General features: G+C 37.1%; 2 protein-coding genes across 4 annotated transcripts in view; one reads left to right on the forward strand and one right to left on the reverse strand.

The window, feature by feature from the left end:
* The window catches only part of LOC135219978 (uncharacterized), a 36,698-nt gene extending 29,098 nt beyond the window's left edge, over positions 1-7,600 (reverse strand). For all 3 annotated transcript variants that reach the window (XM_064257235.1, XM_064257233.1, XM_064257234.1), the window contains exon 1: positions 7,438-7,600. The gene's annotated coding sequence lies outside the window, so the exon portion shown is untranslated. The remainder of the gene's footprint in view (positions 1-7,437) is intronic.
* Positions 1,532-15,990, forward strand: LOC135219047 (acid-sensing ion channel 5-like). The gene is made up of 12 exons (XM_064255479.1): positions 1,532-2,169; positions 9,395-9,496; positions 9,649-9,812; positions 10,162-10,342; positions 10,584-10,637; positions 11,327-11,481; positions 12,364-12,521; positions 13,317-13,524; positions 13,754-13,843; positions 13,980-14,085; positions 14,880-14,968; positions 15,811-15,990. The coding sequence occupies exons 1-12, from the start codon at positions 1,736-1,738 to the stop codon at positions 15,981-15,983; spliced, it is 1,914 nt and encodes a 637-aa protein (XP_064111549.1). The 5' UTR covers positions 1,532-1,735; the 3' UTR covers positions 15,984-15,990.
* The last annotated feature ends 69 nt before the right edge of the window (positions 15,991-16,059 follow it).

Consider the following 16,059-nt stretch of genomic DNA (forward strand, 5'->3'; position numbering starts at 1 on the left):
GTAAGATGAAAGAGAATACGAACGGAGGTACAGCTAAAAGGAATGAAAGAACCTTACTCTAAGTCATGCCTACAGTGCACCGCGAGAGGTGCACAAACGACATTACCTTCCTACGGGGAAAAGGAGGTTATAAAGTCCTGCTAAAGCTGTATACTACCAGCTTTATCAGCCGGTCCCAAAGAAGCCCTTTGAAGTCAGGACTCAAGACCATCATTAAGTCATAAAAAGCAGGAACATGATAATCGCTTGGTATAAATCACCAGTTCATCACAAATATAATGATACAGAAATATTGGGAGGTTTATTTCATTATACGGCGCTGAATATAATGACATAAATCGCATGCTGGGATTATATTCTCAACAAAAAACGGGTTAACATTGATAGATCTGTACAACGTACGTCATATATATATATATATGATATATATATATAGTATACATATATATATTATATATATCATATATATATATATATATATATATATATATATATTATATATATATGCATGTATCAGAATGACCATAAAATAACTTATCGATATACTTACACTGAATAAGAATGGTAGTTCATCAAATAACATGGTGCAGAGCGTATTTATTTATATATGCAGTTATGAGTACTACACACATCCACACAGACATATAATGTATGTATTATATATAACAATATATGTATATAAAAATGCATATTTATATACCCATTGTGTATACATAATATATAGATATATATTTATATTTACATATACATTACATATAATACATTTTATTTTACGGTCATTCTGGAATGAATAGAGAATCTGTTATTTCTTTCTCTACTACCAGCGCGGTTGCCGCTATTAATCTCATGAGAGCTGTTGACTCTACGACGATTTTATGGCCAGTTATTCGCCTTTATGAAATCGCTGTCGTTAAGTGGTGTATATATACAGATCCGCTATCTTTTTGATCGTCACCGCCATAATATTACCTAGAGAGGAAGTTCATTTGTCTCGTCAGTCCGTCGTTACTAATGGTACTAAGGTTTCTTGAAGTGAGGAAATGGGTAGGCCTATCTTCTAGCAATATTCACTCACTAGTAAAATCGCCATGTTATTCCTTTAATATGCATGGAATAAATATCTTTTTTTAACAATAAGTGGTGTATTGCGGGTATTTTCACTTTATTATGGCTAAATAAACACTGTAGGGAGTGTTACAATTATCTTAAATGTTCATCAACACTATATAAATAATGACAAGGAATTGCTAAAAGCTTACCGACTTGCAAAGCAAGTTTCCACAGAACAGATAGATAGATAGAGAGAGAGAGAGAGAGAGAGAGAGTGTAAACGCCACTGTTCCAGGAACCTTGGCGGACCTATACAATGAAGATATGACGCACTTGTCTGCTTTATCATAATTAAGCGGGAAGACACACACACACACACATAGGTGTGTGCGCTCTCAGTAACTCTCAGTATTATCTCTTCCATTCCAGACTTCCAGCCGTAAGCGTACTGGAAACACTGGTCGTTCAGACTCCACAGAAGACTGCGATAGATTACTCCAAGAGAAACTGTTCTCTGTTCTGTAATCTATCGAGATGGTTCCCCATCAAGCGGATGATTACCTGAAGTAAAGTTACAATTGTATAAATACAGTTTTCCTCTGTGGGAAGGTTTCACAAAACGATATCAACAAATACTTTGGAAACGACTGTTCTGCACCGGCCTCTCCATTGCCAACAGAGGGTGATGAGCCAAAGAAATAAGAGCGAGAATACCTACGACCCAGTCGCCGCCTACATGGCGACACACCACAGCGCTGCTGCGATTGACGAGAATCCCCCATCCTACGAGACCATGTATCCGGGAGTCCTAGACCAAGGAGCTCGAAGCACCGAGCGACCACGGACTCCGGTGGTCCTCCAACCTACAGAGCTCCTCCGGGGCCTAGAAGCTAGCCAAGAAAGCGACAAGAAGGGCGACAAAGCGACTAGGCCTAGCAGCAGCAGCAAGAGCACGGAACCCGGCAAAAACGAATGTCAGAAAGGCGGCCAAGTGAAGAATGAGACTAAAGGAAGCTTCCTGGAGCACAGGCTGACGTTCAGCGAATTCTCCAAATCGACGAGAGAAAGGATCATCAACCAAGCGACGGGACTGAAAGAGACCGCCTCGGCAGCCTTGAGGTATGTAGTAGGCCTATGTAGGCCTTTTACCATGTTTAACTGTAATGTGCGCTGGAATACTGAGGTTGCAATAATATTTACACTTTATTGATAATGGCACTAAATAGGGCCTAATACTGCAACTAAAAATGATTTGAAAAGAGCTATTTAGTTCAATGGGTATCCGAAGTAATATCGTATCTAAGTTATACTGTTCATACATATTTATAAAACACACACACACACACACATATATATATATATTATATATATATATATAATATATATATTATTATATATATATATAAGGTATATAAATATATCATATATATATATATAGATATAATATATATTATATATATATTATATATAATTTACTCTCTGTAATCTTATCAATTCATTTATAAAAGAATATTTGACAAATCCAAACCAAATTTTCACCATTCATAGTACAAATATTTGCAATTCTTGATAAGAGACTCCTTCAAGTCTATTAAAAGGTGCATTGGCGCCCAGATCAGGTAGTTCTAGTATTTCGAAATAAAATTATCTCCATTTAATATAAAACTTAGGTTAGAAATTCATTACTAATAAGTTCCTGATTTATAAGCATCATTATTGGTACTAGAAACTTCAAGTACTCTGGGGTACAGTGAATTAACTTCGAATAATGCTTGTGTTATCAAATGGTAAAGAATCATTATATGTATATATTATATATAGTTATAATTTATCATTAAATAACATATATATTAATCGACATTAATTCACTCTATCTCAAAAGTACCTAAAGTATCTAACACCAATAATAACCTTTATAAAAGAGAACCATTTTTTAGAGATTACTAAGAAATTGATCAACAGCAAAGGCGCTAATTACAGAATTATAATTCCCTGGTTATATTTGGATTTTTATTGATGAACTGTTGTAAAATTCGCAGACATATTATATCTATTTGTATGGGTGATATTTTTCTATAAATAAAACCTGCTTTCTAAGGGATTATCTTGCAACAATTTATTCACAAAAATACAACTGTAACCTGGTAATTATTGGTCTATAAATAGCACCCTTAGGGTCAACTGTTTTTTCTATGACTTTTATCATAATATTAAAAAAGTTACGGTTAATTCAAATCTCATTATTTTAACCTTAACAACATTGTTATCATATTATTTTTCACAGTATATTTCTAATGCATCCAATAAGATAATATAGCGACTTATTTTAGAATATTACTCAAAGGGCAAAATTAAATTTTTACAAAATATTAAATAGAAAGATAACAAAATTTAACCAAAAAGTTAAATCTAAAATCATGGTAAAGATAACACCAATACCTCAGAGCTCATTACATCTAAATTTTGTATAGGACCTTTGTAGGAATATTGGTATATTATACATAAAAAGTAATTTGAAAAAAGCACCTCTTTATATGACTTCAGTATATCTTCATACAATTTACTAATATTTTGTTGACAAAGTTGTTCCCAGCCATATCTAAAGACAATATCACATATTTCTTCTTATATCCCTAAATTATTTTGATCAAAATTGATGGTGCATGGAGAATTATTGGATTAAAAATTATTTCAATTATAACCATTTTAATCAGTTTCATTTTCCATATGGAGAGAGAGAGAGAGAGAGAGAGAGAGAGAGAGAGAGAGAGAGAGAGAGAGAGAGTATACATAAATATTATATAAATACTATGATTATATATACTGTATATATACACATGTATTTATATATTCACGATTCTATTGCTATTATACTAGTACTCATTTTTATTCAGTTTTGGTATACGACTAAATTAGATCCAAGTTTAAAAATACAACAGTATTAACATCACCATCATGCTCATGAAATTATATGTTTATATATATATATATATATATATATATATATATATATATATATATATATATATAGTATATATTATATATATATATATATATATATATAATATATATGTCAGATGATCTACGCATCGATAAATACCGCCTCCGCTATACCTCTTCTACGGTCTACCTTATCAGCCATAAATTTCAAACACGTACAATAACGGTCATGTCCTCGCCCGAACGGATGCTATTACAGCTATATACCTCTTTGATCGATAAAAGGACCGTTATACCAGGAGGTGATAAGGAAGACGAGGTTGTGAAATGAAGAGAAGAGAATGGGGGAATAGAACTATGGAGGAGGCCATGAAAGAGAACAGTGATTATTGACAGCGTAGGCCTATGTCATGATATCTAACGCGAATTCTGATCCGTGATGTGACAGTTATAAAGTATTTGTTTTCCTAAATACCTTATATAGGCCTGAGAAAGGGAGAGAACAGAGAGACGGGGAAATTAAGAGGAAGGGCTCGAAAGAGAGCAATCTGTTGGAAAAGACAACATAGGCCTATGCGACTTTACCCCACATGACTTCTGAACAGTAACGATATATAGTGGTCAGACAACGTACTTGGGAAGATATAAAATAAGGGAGTAGGACACCAAAATGAACAACAATCAGTACGAAGTGACACCATAGGCCTATATAACGATGTCGAACATGACTTCAGAGCAATAATGAGATAGTTATCACACACTGTACATTTTTTGTTTGAGATACATCAAAGAAATGATAGCAATTATGATTATATTTTAATATATTACAAGCACACAAAGTGAGAAAAGTGATGGGCTCCTAAGGATGCAGGATGCAACCCGGAACCCAACACTATAAAAACCACCTAGTCGAATAGGATGACTGTGATAGATAAAAAATTATATAAAAAAGATTATGTTGTAAAGGGTCCACAATAATATAATTGTTAAAAGTTCGTGTAGAATTTTACAAATCTTTCGAACACTTCTCTGGGTTCATCTTCAGTCCAAATGAGTAATTTAACTTATTTTTTCATGTAAAATATTTGCTTTTCATTACTTTTTGTTTTTCCTGGAACCTTTTGAATTTTCTTGATGGGTTGACACACTCCATTTGATGTATATCAAACTTTTTAAATTTGAATTTGAATTATTCCTGTCTGCAATTTGTTCGATCTTCCTACGGGTTGACGTGACGCGTTGCAGGAGGTACTGCAACCGGAGGAGGCGTAGATGGTGCACTGTAACCAAACTCCTCCTGGGGCAGAGGCAAGGCTGAAGCAGTGTAATTGCCCTACTCGTAGGGTAATCTAGGCAAAATGTTAGACAGCAGGGCAATATTTTCAAGTGTAGGGTAATTGTAACAAGGTAGGTTTTTAGGTCAATATGCTTATTAGTATTCGTGACATTGCATATAAACATAATCTAAAGATTTATTTATTATCATAACCGCAGAATGTTGGGTCATTGTTCAGTTACGTAGGGTAGTTTCTCGTCTCCTGTAGGGAGCGCAGGGTTAGAGGGGTTGGCATCACTGCGCTGAAGAAGCAGCATCAGGAGATGGCAAAACAGAGCCTGTCCTATAGTTAAAAATCTTTTAACAACATAATGACAATATATAAGACCCATTTTCATATTTTCAGTGTGTTTTTAAAATGTTTTTAACTTTAGGACAGGGCTTGTATTTCCATCTCCTGATGCTGCTTCTGTATGGCCTCTCCCTGTCCAGGTAACCTGTGCCCCCTGGTTACAGTGCCCATTCTACTCCTCCTCTGGATGAAGTACCTCCTGCAACGTTGAATTTAATTTAATATAGAATTTAAGCCAAAGGCCAAGCACTGGGACCTGTGAGGTCATTCAGCGCTGAAATGGAAATTGACAGCAAAAGGTTTGGAAGGTGTAACAGGAGGAAAACCTCAAAGCAGTTGCATTATGAATCAAGTGTGAGGAGAGGGTGGAAGTAAGATGAACAAAGGGAATACGAAAGGAGGTACAGTAACAGGAATGAAAGTGGTTGCAGCTAGGGGGCGAAGGCACGCTGTAAAGAACCTTGAGTTATGCCTACAGTGCACCGTATGAGGTCCACTGACGGCACTAATCTCCCTACGGGGACCTGCAACATTTACGTCAACACCTACGGAGATCGAGCAGAATTGCAGCCAGGAATATTAATTGAGAAGAAATCACCTAGTTAGAATAACTGCCTTCTTTTTTCTTTTTTTTTCTCCTCGTCTATTAACGAGGTAACATTCTGTGTCAGCATTCTTCGGTGACTTTGGATTTTTACATTTACCTCAGAACATTTTATTTAACATTACTCATTTGGACTGAAGATGAACCCAGAGAAGGTTTCGAAAGCTTTTTATAAAATTCTACATGAAATTTAACAATTATATTATTGTGGATCCTTTAGAACATTTTTTCCAACAATAGTAATAATAATTGTAGTCCACTGCCATCCCAAAATTTACAGACTATAACTATGGCTCTATCACATTGCCAAGGGTTGGGGGGGGGGGGGGGCGGGTGGTAGGATGCAAAGTGGGCACTGTGTTTAGTACCAGCCTATCAGGGACTAACGCAAAAACAACGAATGTAATACATTTTCAGTTTTACATTGGTTAGGGTAGCTAAGTATGGCCGGGTTAAGTAGCAGCTTTATTAATTCTAATTTACGGTGTCCTAGGTCAGGTAGGGGGGGATTATCCCCCTGCCCCCACCCAGGTAAGGCCTTGCGCAAACATAAAGATGCAGTGCAAGTGAGATAACATAAAAGGTCTACCAAAATATGAGAAATTTACCGTCTTCTACGTTTACGTAGAAGAGCTCTGTGGAACGCCATGTTTAATATTAGCCCTCTGGGCTATATGCTAGGCTCTTTATTAATGGAATTTCGTGACTGACATATAGGTAGGGCCTAGAAAAGGGTGTATTTGATGCTGTACGGGTGAGATAACTAGAAAATATTTTTACCGAAAATATGAGAAATATTTTCTGTATTTTGTTTAAGTTTTTATGTGACAAGAGGGGCTGGTACTAAACATAACGTTTCTTGAAGCTTTAATCCGTAAAAACATCCACAAAAGACGGTATATTTCTCACATTATTTCGATAATTTTCAAGTTATCTCACACCTACATCCTAGTCTAAACATATTTCGTCAAAAATTTTAATTAATAAAACAAAACATCTCAGTGCACAGTTCTCCTCTAGAATTACCGCGTGTTCCACTATCCTAAAAACCTCCGATTGGTCCATAAAATGATTGGAAATAAGGGGGGCGGGGGTCCGATATCCCTATAACACACAATAAAACTTAAGAAATATCACATTACCAACTCCTGAACACAATAATTATGGCTTCAAGTTAAAATTGTAAACATTAACATACTATAGGCCTACGCTTACCGGAAAAACTAGGATTGGTGGTTTCAAAATGGCTTTTATATATGGAAGACTTGAAGGCGAAACTGGTGATGAATAAAAGAGCAATGAAATTATCACTCGACGATCGCTAAGTCGCCATAAACCGAACACAGTCACGACCGCGTCGAACACCCACACCTGGTGATGGTCACTATGTTACTAAATTTTCAAATCAAATGTCAAGTTGTCAAATCGGATGCGTTCACAAATAAACGTTTGATTCTCTTGAAATGTAAATATTCGAGAAGAAATGGGAATAGATCATTTAATTCACTCTGTAGAATCAAAATCAATTTTCTGTCGTGATTTCTGGGGTTTATAAATGACGCGTTGAATGAATTTATGGGATTTTCCAAAATATTGAGTGGAATGTAGTCGAACTTCGAACGCGTTTCTGTCGACAATGCAATGGAATGAGATACGAAGGCTTTGCACATGACATCACTAAATATTTATGACGTCATGTAGTTGAGTGTGGATTTGAATACCTTAAGTAAGTGGGTGAAGGACATTTTGTAATGTTATGTTTGCATAGTTGCAAAATACACACGCACACACTCACTCGCAAACAACAAATGAAATCTACGATGGTGGCCATTTAAGGGAAAACAACTGGCCAACAAAAATCACATTAAACTGACTCGCTTATTTTGTGTTTTACTAATGGCGAAGAAAAATGCATTCTATTCAGGGCAGCAGCACTATACTGTATTTTAAATGGTGTCAATACATTTTGTATAAGACTTTGCCCAATGTGATTAGCGATGGTATTTGGCTTTTCTATTTGATCGTATGTTTAGGTTTATTACCATAGGTGATATACAGTACATGTTTTAATACGATAGGGCAGGTAAAAAGATACAAGCCAAAACTGTAGGGATTTCCTGCATTAGAGCCGTAGACCTACGTACCTACTCAATCCACAATGAACAATAATAATTAGTTACCTTCAAGAACGGTACATTATTGCATATTTGATTTGCATGATAAATAGATTAACTTTTAATGTAATGTGTTTCGCTAAGGTATAAACATTGTCTATGATTCTGGCTAAGCAAGGTATTTATCTCTCTTTTTCATGTTTATTGCACTGGTTTATCAACAGTCTGTGAGCCTGGCTCTCAAACCGTTACATTTAAAATTGTTTTATGATACGCAATTCGTTGAAAAGCAACATAATTTTTCTCATTGGTTATTAACATATTTATTCATTTGTTTATTTACGTATTTGTAAGCTTCTTTTGTGCAGCACAACGACCTATTTTGATGTGAAAATTAGTATTCTGACAGAAATCCAATATTTGTTTTATAATAAATATATATTCAAGTCAGCCCGTGCTTAGACCCCAGGTAATGATCTCTGTTCATACTTGTAAAAATATATAATGACTAGGCCTACTATATCATTGTTACTTACCTTTGTGGAACAAATGTATGTACTATTAATGATGCTCTTAGCATAATCATTATCGTCACCATATCTTGTCCTATTAATAGTGGTACCTATAAAAGCCTCAACTGTCATTTTCATAATGACTTGGCATACGATATCATTGTCTGATCTATGCAAGCGAATGAGCGTATTACCGATGCCCTTAACATAGGCCTATATCTCGTCCTTTTATTAATAATAGTTGAAAAAATCTCAACTGTCATTTTTAGTATGACTAAGCCTACTATATCGTGTTACTGAATTATGTAGAACAGATGTATGTATTAATGATGCGCTTAGCAAAATCGTCATTATCATCATAGGCCTACATTTATCCTTCTATCAATACTTGTAAAAGACTCAATGGTTATTTTTATAATACTTAGACCTTCTATATCGTTGTTGCTGATCTACGTAGAACAGATGTATGCATTAACGATGTCCTGAACATAATTGCCAATTTTGCCATTCCTATCATAGGCCTATATCTTGTCCCTATCTCTTCAGGGAGTTTTGCCAGACCACCTCTGCCCATGGTTTCAGCCACGTCATCACACCTGACCTACACATCGCCTTCAAAGCATTTTGGCTCATCATCACCTTCGTCAGGTAGGTTCTCTGCACGCCCTTAAACGACGTGGTTTCAGTGTGAGTCACATCGCTATAGTACTACAAATACGTTAACTTGTATCCAGCCTCAGATAAGTTGCTGGCTTGTGTTGATGACATGTTTTGGACTTTGACTCCTCCTTCTTCCTCAGCCTTTGTCTGTTGGGCGCCATGGCGTACCGAGAGACGATGGAAGCCTTCATCATCAGGAGTCCCACGACGGAGATCAGGTACAGGGACAACCGCGCCTTCGGTCTGTATCTGCCTCACCTGACCGTGTGCAGTTTGTCGGGTTTCTTGAAGTCGAAATTGGCAGGTGAGCGGCGCATTGTCTTTGGGAATGGTTCAGGTTTTTCAGGTCATTCATAACTACCTTTCTCTATAGATTTTGAATACAATAAACTTTGGCCATATTTAAAGCATAATCATTGCAATAAAACATGACATAAACACATGTTGGAAACTTATCTTGTTAGATAATCTCTGGTTAGTATAATACCAATAAGTTGTCGACATGTGGAGTATACAGGTTTGTTGATGTGTGTGCATTAAGTTGACGACATGTTTACTACAAGTTGTACTGTATTTCACTTCATATCACTGGAATTCAGAAATATTTACGTAACTTTTACCTGATAATAAAGAATTGTTTTCTTTTTCTCCAGAGTACAACGTCAGCACCAATTTAGCCTCCTATATCCTGATATCAGTCCGCGGACAGACCATCATTAGTACGTCGTTGGCAACGAATCCCCGACTTTATCTCGATCTGAAGGCTCAGTTGACGGAATACCTTGCTCGGAACAACGTCACGCTCAGCGAATTAATCATCAAACTTTCTCCAAGGCAAATAAACCAGTTATTATACCTTTTCAGCTTTGATTATATATATATATAAGAAAGATTCCAACTGTGTAACTGTTACACAGTATTTCTGATTTATCCCAAGAAATGTCATATTCGAAAAGTTTTTCCTTTGTAAATTTATGGTAAAATATAATGAGTCGTTCGCCCAAAAATACTGAATATTTTTTTTCTTTTTTTCGTCGTAATTACCTTCAGTAAAGTAATCTCTCCATTTTTACAGATGTGAGGACGTTATTGGGTTCTGCTATGCAGCTGATAAATTATACCCCCATAAGTGAGTAGGTGCTACTTGTGCTGAGAGAGAGAGAGAGAGAGAGGGAGGGAGAGAGAGAGATGGTTGGTAATATTACCTTACAGCTAAAGTAATATCGTAATTATTTAAGCATTTTTCGATTACTTACTGAGAGACACTCTACAATTGCCAGAATATACAATATAGGTCTGTAACCAAGCCCTGGGACCTACAAGGTCATTCAGCGCTAGAAGATGAATTGAGAGCAAGAGGTTTAACAGGTGTAATAGGAGGAAAACCTCACAGTCGCACTATGAAGCAATTGTTAGGAGAGGGTGGAAAGTAAGATGGGAAAAAAGAGAATATGAATGGAGGTACAGTAAAATGAATAGTTCTTAATTTAAGTATATTTTTGCTGACCCAGACCACAGCTCTCCTAGGGCTAGCCCAAAGGATTAGATTGTTTTACGTGGCTAGGAACCAACTGGTTTCTTAGCAGCGGGACCTACAGTTATTGTAGGATCCGAACCACATTGCATCATGAAATGAATTTCTAATCGCTACAAATAAATTCTTCTGATTCCGCACTGACGGCTGCGGGCGGAAGTGAACTTAGGCTACCGGATTGATAGTCGAGCACGGAACTCACTCTTCCACTGAGGAATTTGAATTCCTCAATGTCTTCAATGTTCGTATAACCTTATAACATTAGATTTTTTGTTTCATCCAAGCGTGTGTTGTAACAAGCTCTTCAGTGCAGTCATCACCTCGGTTGGCGTCTGCTACACGACCATCAGCGCCAATAGAACGCGCATCTTACAATCCCTCTCTGGAATTAACGGCGGTTTGAAGATCGTCTTTCCTATCAAAGACCACGAATACATGGGTGAGTCCTGCTCTCTCTCTCTCTCTCGCTTCCACACAGCATACCATCTTCATTTGATGCCATGCGCCTAAGGTTGTCCGGTTTCGAAGACCCACATTTTGGCAAAAATTGTTTTGTACACATGTCAGCATCCTCTCACAGACACATCTCAAACAGGTTTGATACAAATCGACGACTTTCTGTCGCTGCCATAGCAAATTCACATCAACTTTGCAGTTGATGTCTAGGCTCGTCCCTTATGACGCTCCTGATTGGCTGTTGATAAGCCAATCGGCTGGAAACTCTGATTGGCTTATCAACAGCCAATCAGGAGCGTCGTAAGGGACTGGCCTATATACATCAAATGCACAGCTGATGTGAATCTACTATAGCCAGTGTTCAAATTATAATCCAGCATTTGTCAAAGATTTCTCCACTTATAGTCGATGACTTGTCTTCAACCTGTTTGTGATATATATATATGTGGCAAGTTTCCAACATGAGCTTATGACATTTTTTACTACACATGCAATGAGTTTCTGACATGTGTTTATGATAGGTTCATTTCATGTTTATGACATGTTTCATTATATACATATATTTGATAAGTTCCAAATTGTTTAGGACATGCTTTACTATGTATTCTAAAAGTTTTCAACTTGTTTATAACATATATTACTACATACCAGATAAGTTCCTATCTTGTTTATATCATATTTTACTGCGTATCACATAAGTTTCTAACTTTTGTATGACACATTTTACTGTGCATATATATATATATATAAATATATATATATATATATAGATATACTATCTATATATATATATATATATATATATAGTAAGTATCCAGCGCGCGTTAAAGGAATGTATTACTGTATTTCGAACGCACCCTTGCAGAATACAGCAGCAAAGTGGTCTTCACCCCTTGGCTATCTGAAGAAGGAGTTCAAGTCTCTATGTCTGACTACAGTATGACAGCCAGCACGTCAGTCGTCATCAACTCCATACGTATCGCGCCCAACATGGCGGCCACAGTGGCACTCTCGCTTGATACGGTGAGGACATCACGCTTGTGGACGAATATGTCAGTGTTTACATATGGTGGTGTTACTGTTAAGCGGGTCAATAATTTTCCGTTTATTCTGGATTTAATAAACATCGGAGAATGTAAAACTTCAGACAGATCTAAAGAACTGTACGCTGCAAAAAAGCGAAGAACTAATTAGATACGAAACGTATTGATAAAAAAAGAATGTTTAATATTTTGTATAGGTAAAGATTCAGATGGTTTTAAGAGGATTGAAGTGGACTCCTGAACTCTTCCTAACCAACAGAGAGTTACTGTAAAGGAATAACTTTACATTTATCTTAGGGTATAATTACAATATGTAGACTTTCTCACATTTTATTTTTTTCTTGCTCAAGTTCATTGTTTTGTAAATGATATAGTCCCCTAGGACAGTTTATGAATATGGGTGTGTGTGAGTGTGAGTGTGTATTTCAAAGTCCTTTAGTAGTTTTGTAGGTTTTTTAGAGGCCGTTTAACATTGATAACGACATTTGTTTTTATTGATACTATTCGCGTTACTATTTATATTACTGTTGATGAATGTCTTCCCCAAAAGTCCTATGTTTTAAGAACCAGCATTTGCTTCCTGCAAACTGAATTTTTACATTCATATTCTTCTCAGTCTAGTTTTAATATTGTTATTGCATGATCTAATACTTTATAAACTTCTGATTATTACAATACTCTGAAAAAAAAACAATGTCTGAACACCAACACCTACCCTGAGAGCTACGACGCTTTAAGGACCACTTTTTTTTAAATCAAACTACCACTTTCCCAGGTGGACCACAGTAGGCGCTATGCCAGCGTGTGGCCGTGGCCGAAAACCGACCCGCAGTGCGTCAGCCGAGAAGCCTACCTGCAGAAGACGGAGGAGGAGACAGCCTACACTGAGAACAATCTCTACACGACACTCAAGAACAGAAATTGCTCTCTGGAACTGAGCAACTGCACTGCCATTCCGTCAAGGCTTCCAGACGACACGACAGGTAGCACTAATAATTCATTTATGTCCCTTATTCTTGGAGGCCACACCATAGTCTTGGAAGCTCATTGGAGTGAGATATTCATGGCTTCTGTTTTGTTAGTCTTTCAGTATTATTATGTCGCCAAGTGTCCCCAAAGCAGCTAGAGGTCATTTTGCAAAATGGCGCCACTTTCAAGCACGCGTTTCTTTTTACACTCGATTTTCCCTTTTTTCATTTTTACCGTTCACAGCTGAATGCACACCTCACGACATCTTGGAGCAGTATTTCAACGGCAGCCTCCAGGAGTGCGTCAGCAGAAAAGTTCAGGAATACGACATAGGTAAATAAATCAAAATTGTGCCAACCACCCACCGATGAATTTTATCGAAACTGTCGAATGTCCCTCACTGAGAAAAATAACAAATCAAGATGACATTCGTATTTTTCTTTGTTTTTTTATGTTTATTTATCCACAGGAGGCAAAATGTTTTGCGTCACGAACACATACAATCAGCAGCTGAGTTACACGACTCTGTGTAACAGAAGTATTACAAAACTGCAGTCATCGGGAACAATAACCACGTGAGTCACGGAGTCCCTGTAATATATTATCGTGTCATAACTTATTCTTGGAAGTCATATCTTATTCTTGGACGTCATACCTTATTCTTGGAAGTCATGCCTTATTCTTGGACGTCATACCTTATTCTTGGAAGTCATGCCTTACTTTTGAAAATCATAACCTCTTCTTGGCTGTCATGGCTCATTCTTGGAAGTTAGATATTACTCTTGAAGTCATGCCTTATACTTAGTCATATTTTGCTTCGGAAAGTCATATTATACTCTTGAAAGTCCTGTCTTGACTTATTCGTGGAAAGCTATTTATTCTCAGAAGTCATAGCCATGCATGATTTTGGCAGTTAAATCTGAGCTCTTAGAAGTCATGCCTTATTCTTAGAAGTCATACTCTACCCTTGACATTTACACCTTATTCTTGGCAGTAATCTTGCATTTCATATTTGACTCTTGGAAGCCACGCCTTATTCTTGGAAGTCGCATTTGACTCTTGGAAGTAACCCCTCATTCTTGGAAGTCACACGTTATTCTTGGCAGTAATGACTTATGATTACTCTTGCAGCCATAACTTACTCTTGAAAGTCACATTTGACTCTTGGAAGTCACACCTTATTCTTGGAAGTCATACCCTTATCTTAGCAGCACCCATGGCTTGTAATAAATACCGCATTCTTGAAGCGTTTGCACTACTGATGGCTTACTCTTGAAAGCTATACATTTCTTCAATAAGATCATAAATATTCTTTAAATTCCAGCTTTTCAAAGACAGAATTCATGAGGTTCTGATTCCATAATTGCAGGAACAGTTTGTCGATGGTGACCATATTCTACTCCCAGCTACAGTACAGTGAATTGCTGGAAAGGACTCCCGATTTCATCACTTGGTTCAGTGAGTTAGAAATTCCTCTATTTCTCTTACTTTGGAATTCAGGTAGAGAGAGAGAGAGAGAGAGAGAGAGAGAGAGAGAGAGAGAATTAGGCTGTTTGAAAAACTGTTGATCTTAACTATGATATTCATCACCTCTTCCTTTCTCTAAAGATACTAACAAAAATGAAAAAGATATACTTACTAAAAGATTAATGGTGAATATGAATAAATATGAATGTTTATTTTCATTTTGGTTCGCCATAACTGAAAATATACATCTCAGCTTGAATTTTGTATTGTCTTATTTGTATTTTGACGTTTCAACACCAAACATCATGGACATCAAAAACTGACATCCTGTAATATTTCAGTCACATCTACAGAAATAGAGCACTGTATTTGCCAAGACTACAGCTACAGGAAGTAATCTAGCCACTGGCACTTTGTTATCACTAAAAGCTATAGTAGATTCACATCAAACGTGCATTTGATGTCTAGGCCACTCCCTTGCGACGCTCCTGATTGGCTGTTGATAAGCCAATCACACGGCTGGAAACACCCAGTCTCTCGAGAGTTCCCGTAGACAGGATGTATATTCCACCTCTCCTGAAAGATACATTTGAAAGAAGAGGTGGAACATAGATCCTACCCATGTGAACTCTCGAGAGAGACTGAGAGCTTCCAGCCCTGTGATTGGTTTATCAACAGCCAATCAGGAGCGTCGTAAGGGACTGGCCTAGACATCAAATGCACGGTTGATGTGAATCTACTATAGCCAACACAACAGTTCACTATCTGACCAAAACAGAGAAATCAGAGAGATTTTCACCCCTCAACGTCTTCCCCTTCTTCTTCTCCCAAAGGTAACCTAGGAGGCCAGATGGGGCTGTTTTTGGGTGCCTCTTTCATCACCTTGGTGGAGCTGATGTTCGTCGTTTTGTACATCGTCAGGGTGTCCGTCTTCCGGGCGTTCAAGATCCTGTACTACCAGGCCAAGAGGTCCTTCAGTGCGGAAATCGAGAGTGGACAGAAGTGAGAAGCCCACTGAATAGAGTCTTTGAAGGAGAGAATGATAGAACTTGACCTAAAACATTACTGGATGTTTGTATAGA

This window comes from Macrobrachium nipponense, chromosome 1 (genome assembly GCF_015104395.2).
Source record: "Macrobrachium nipponense isolate FS-2020 chromosome 1, ASM1510439v2, whole genome shotgun sequence".
NCBI classification, from domain to species: Eukaryota; Metazoa; Arthropoda; class Malacostraca; order Decapoda; family Palaemonidae; genus Macrobrachium; species Macrobrachium nipponense.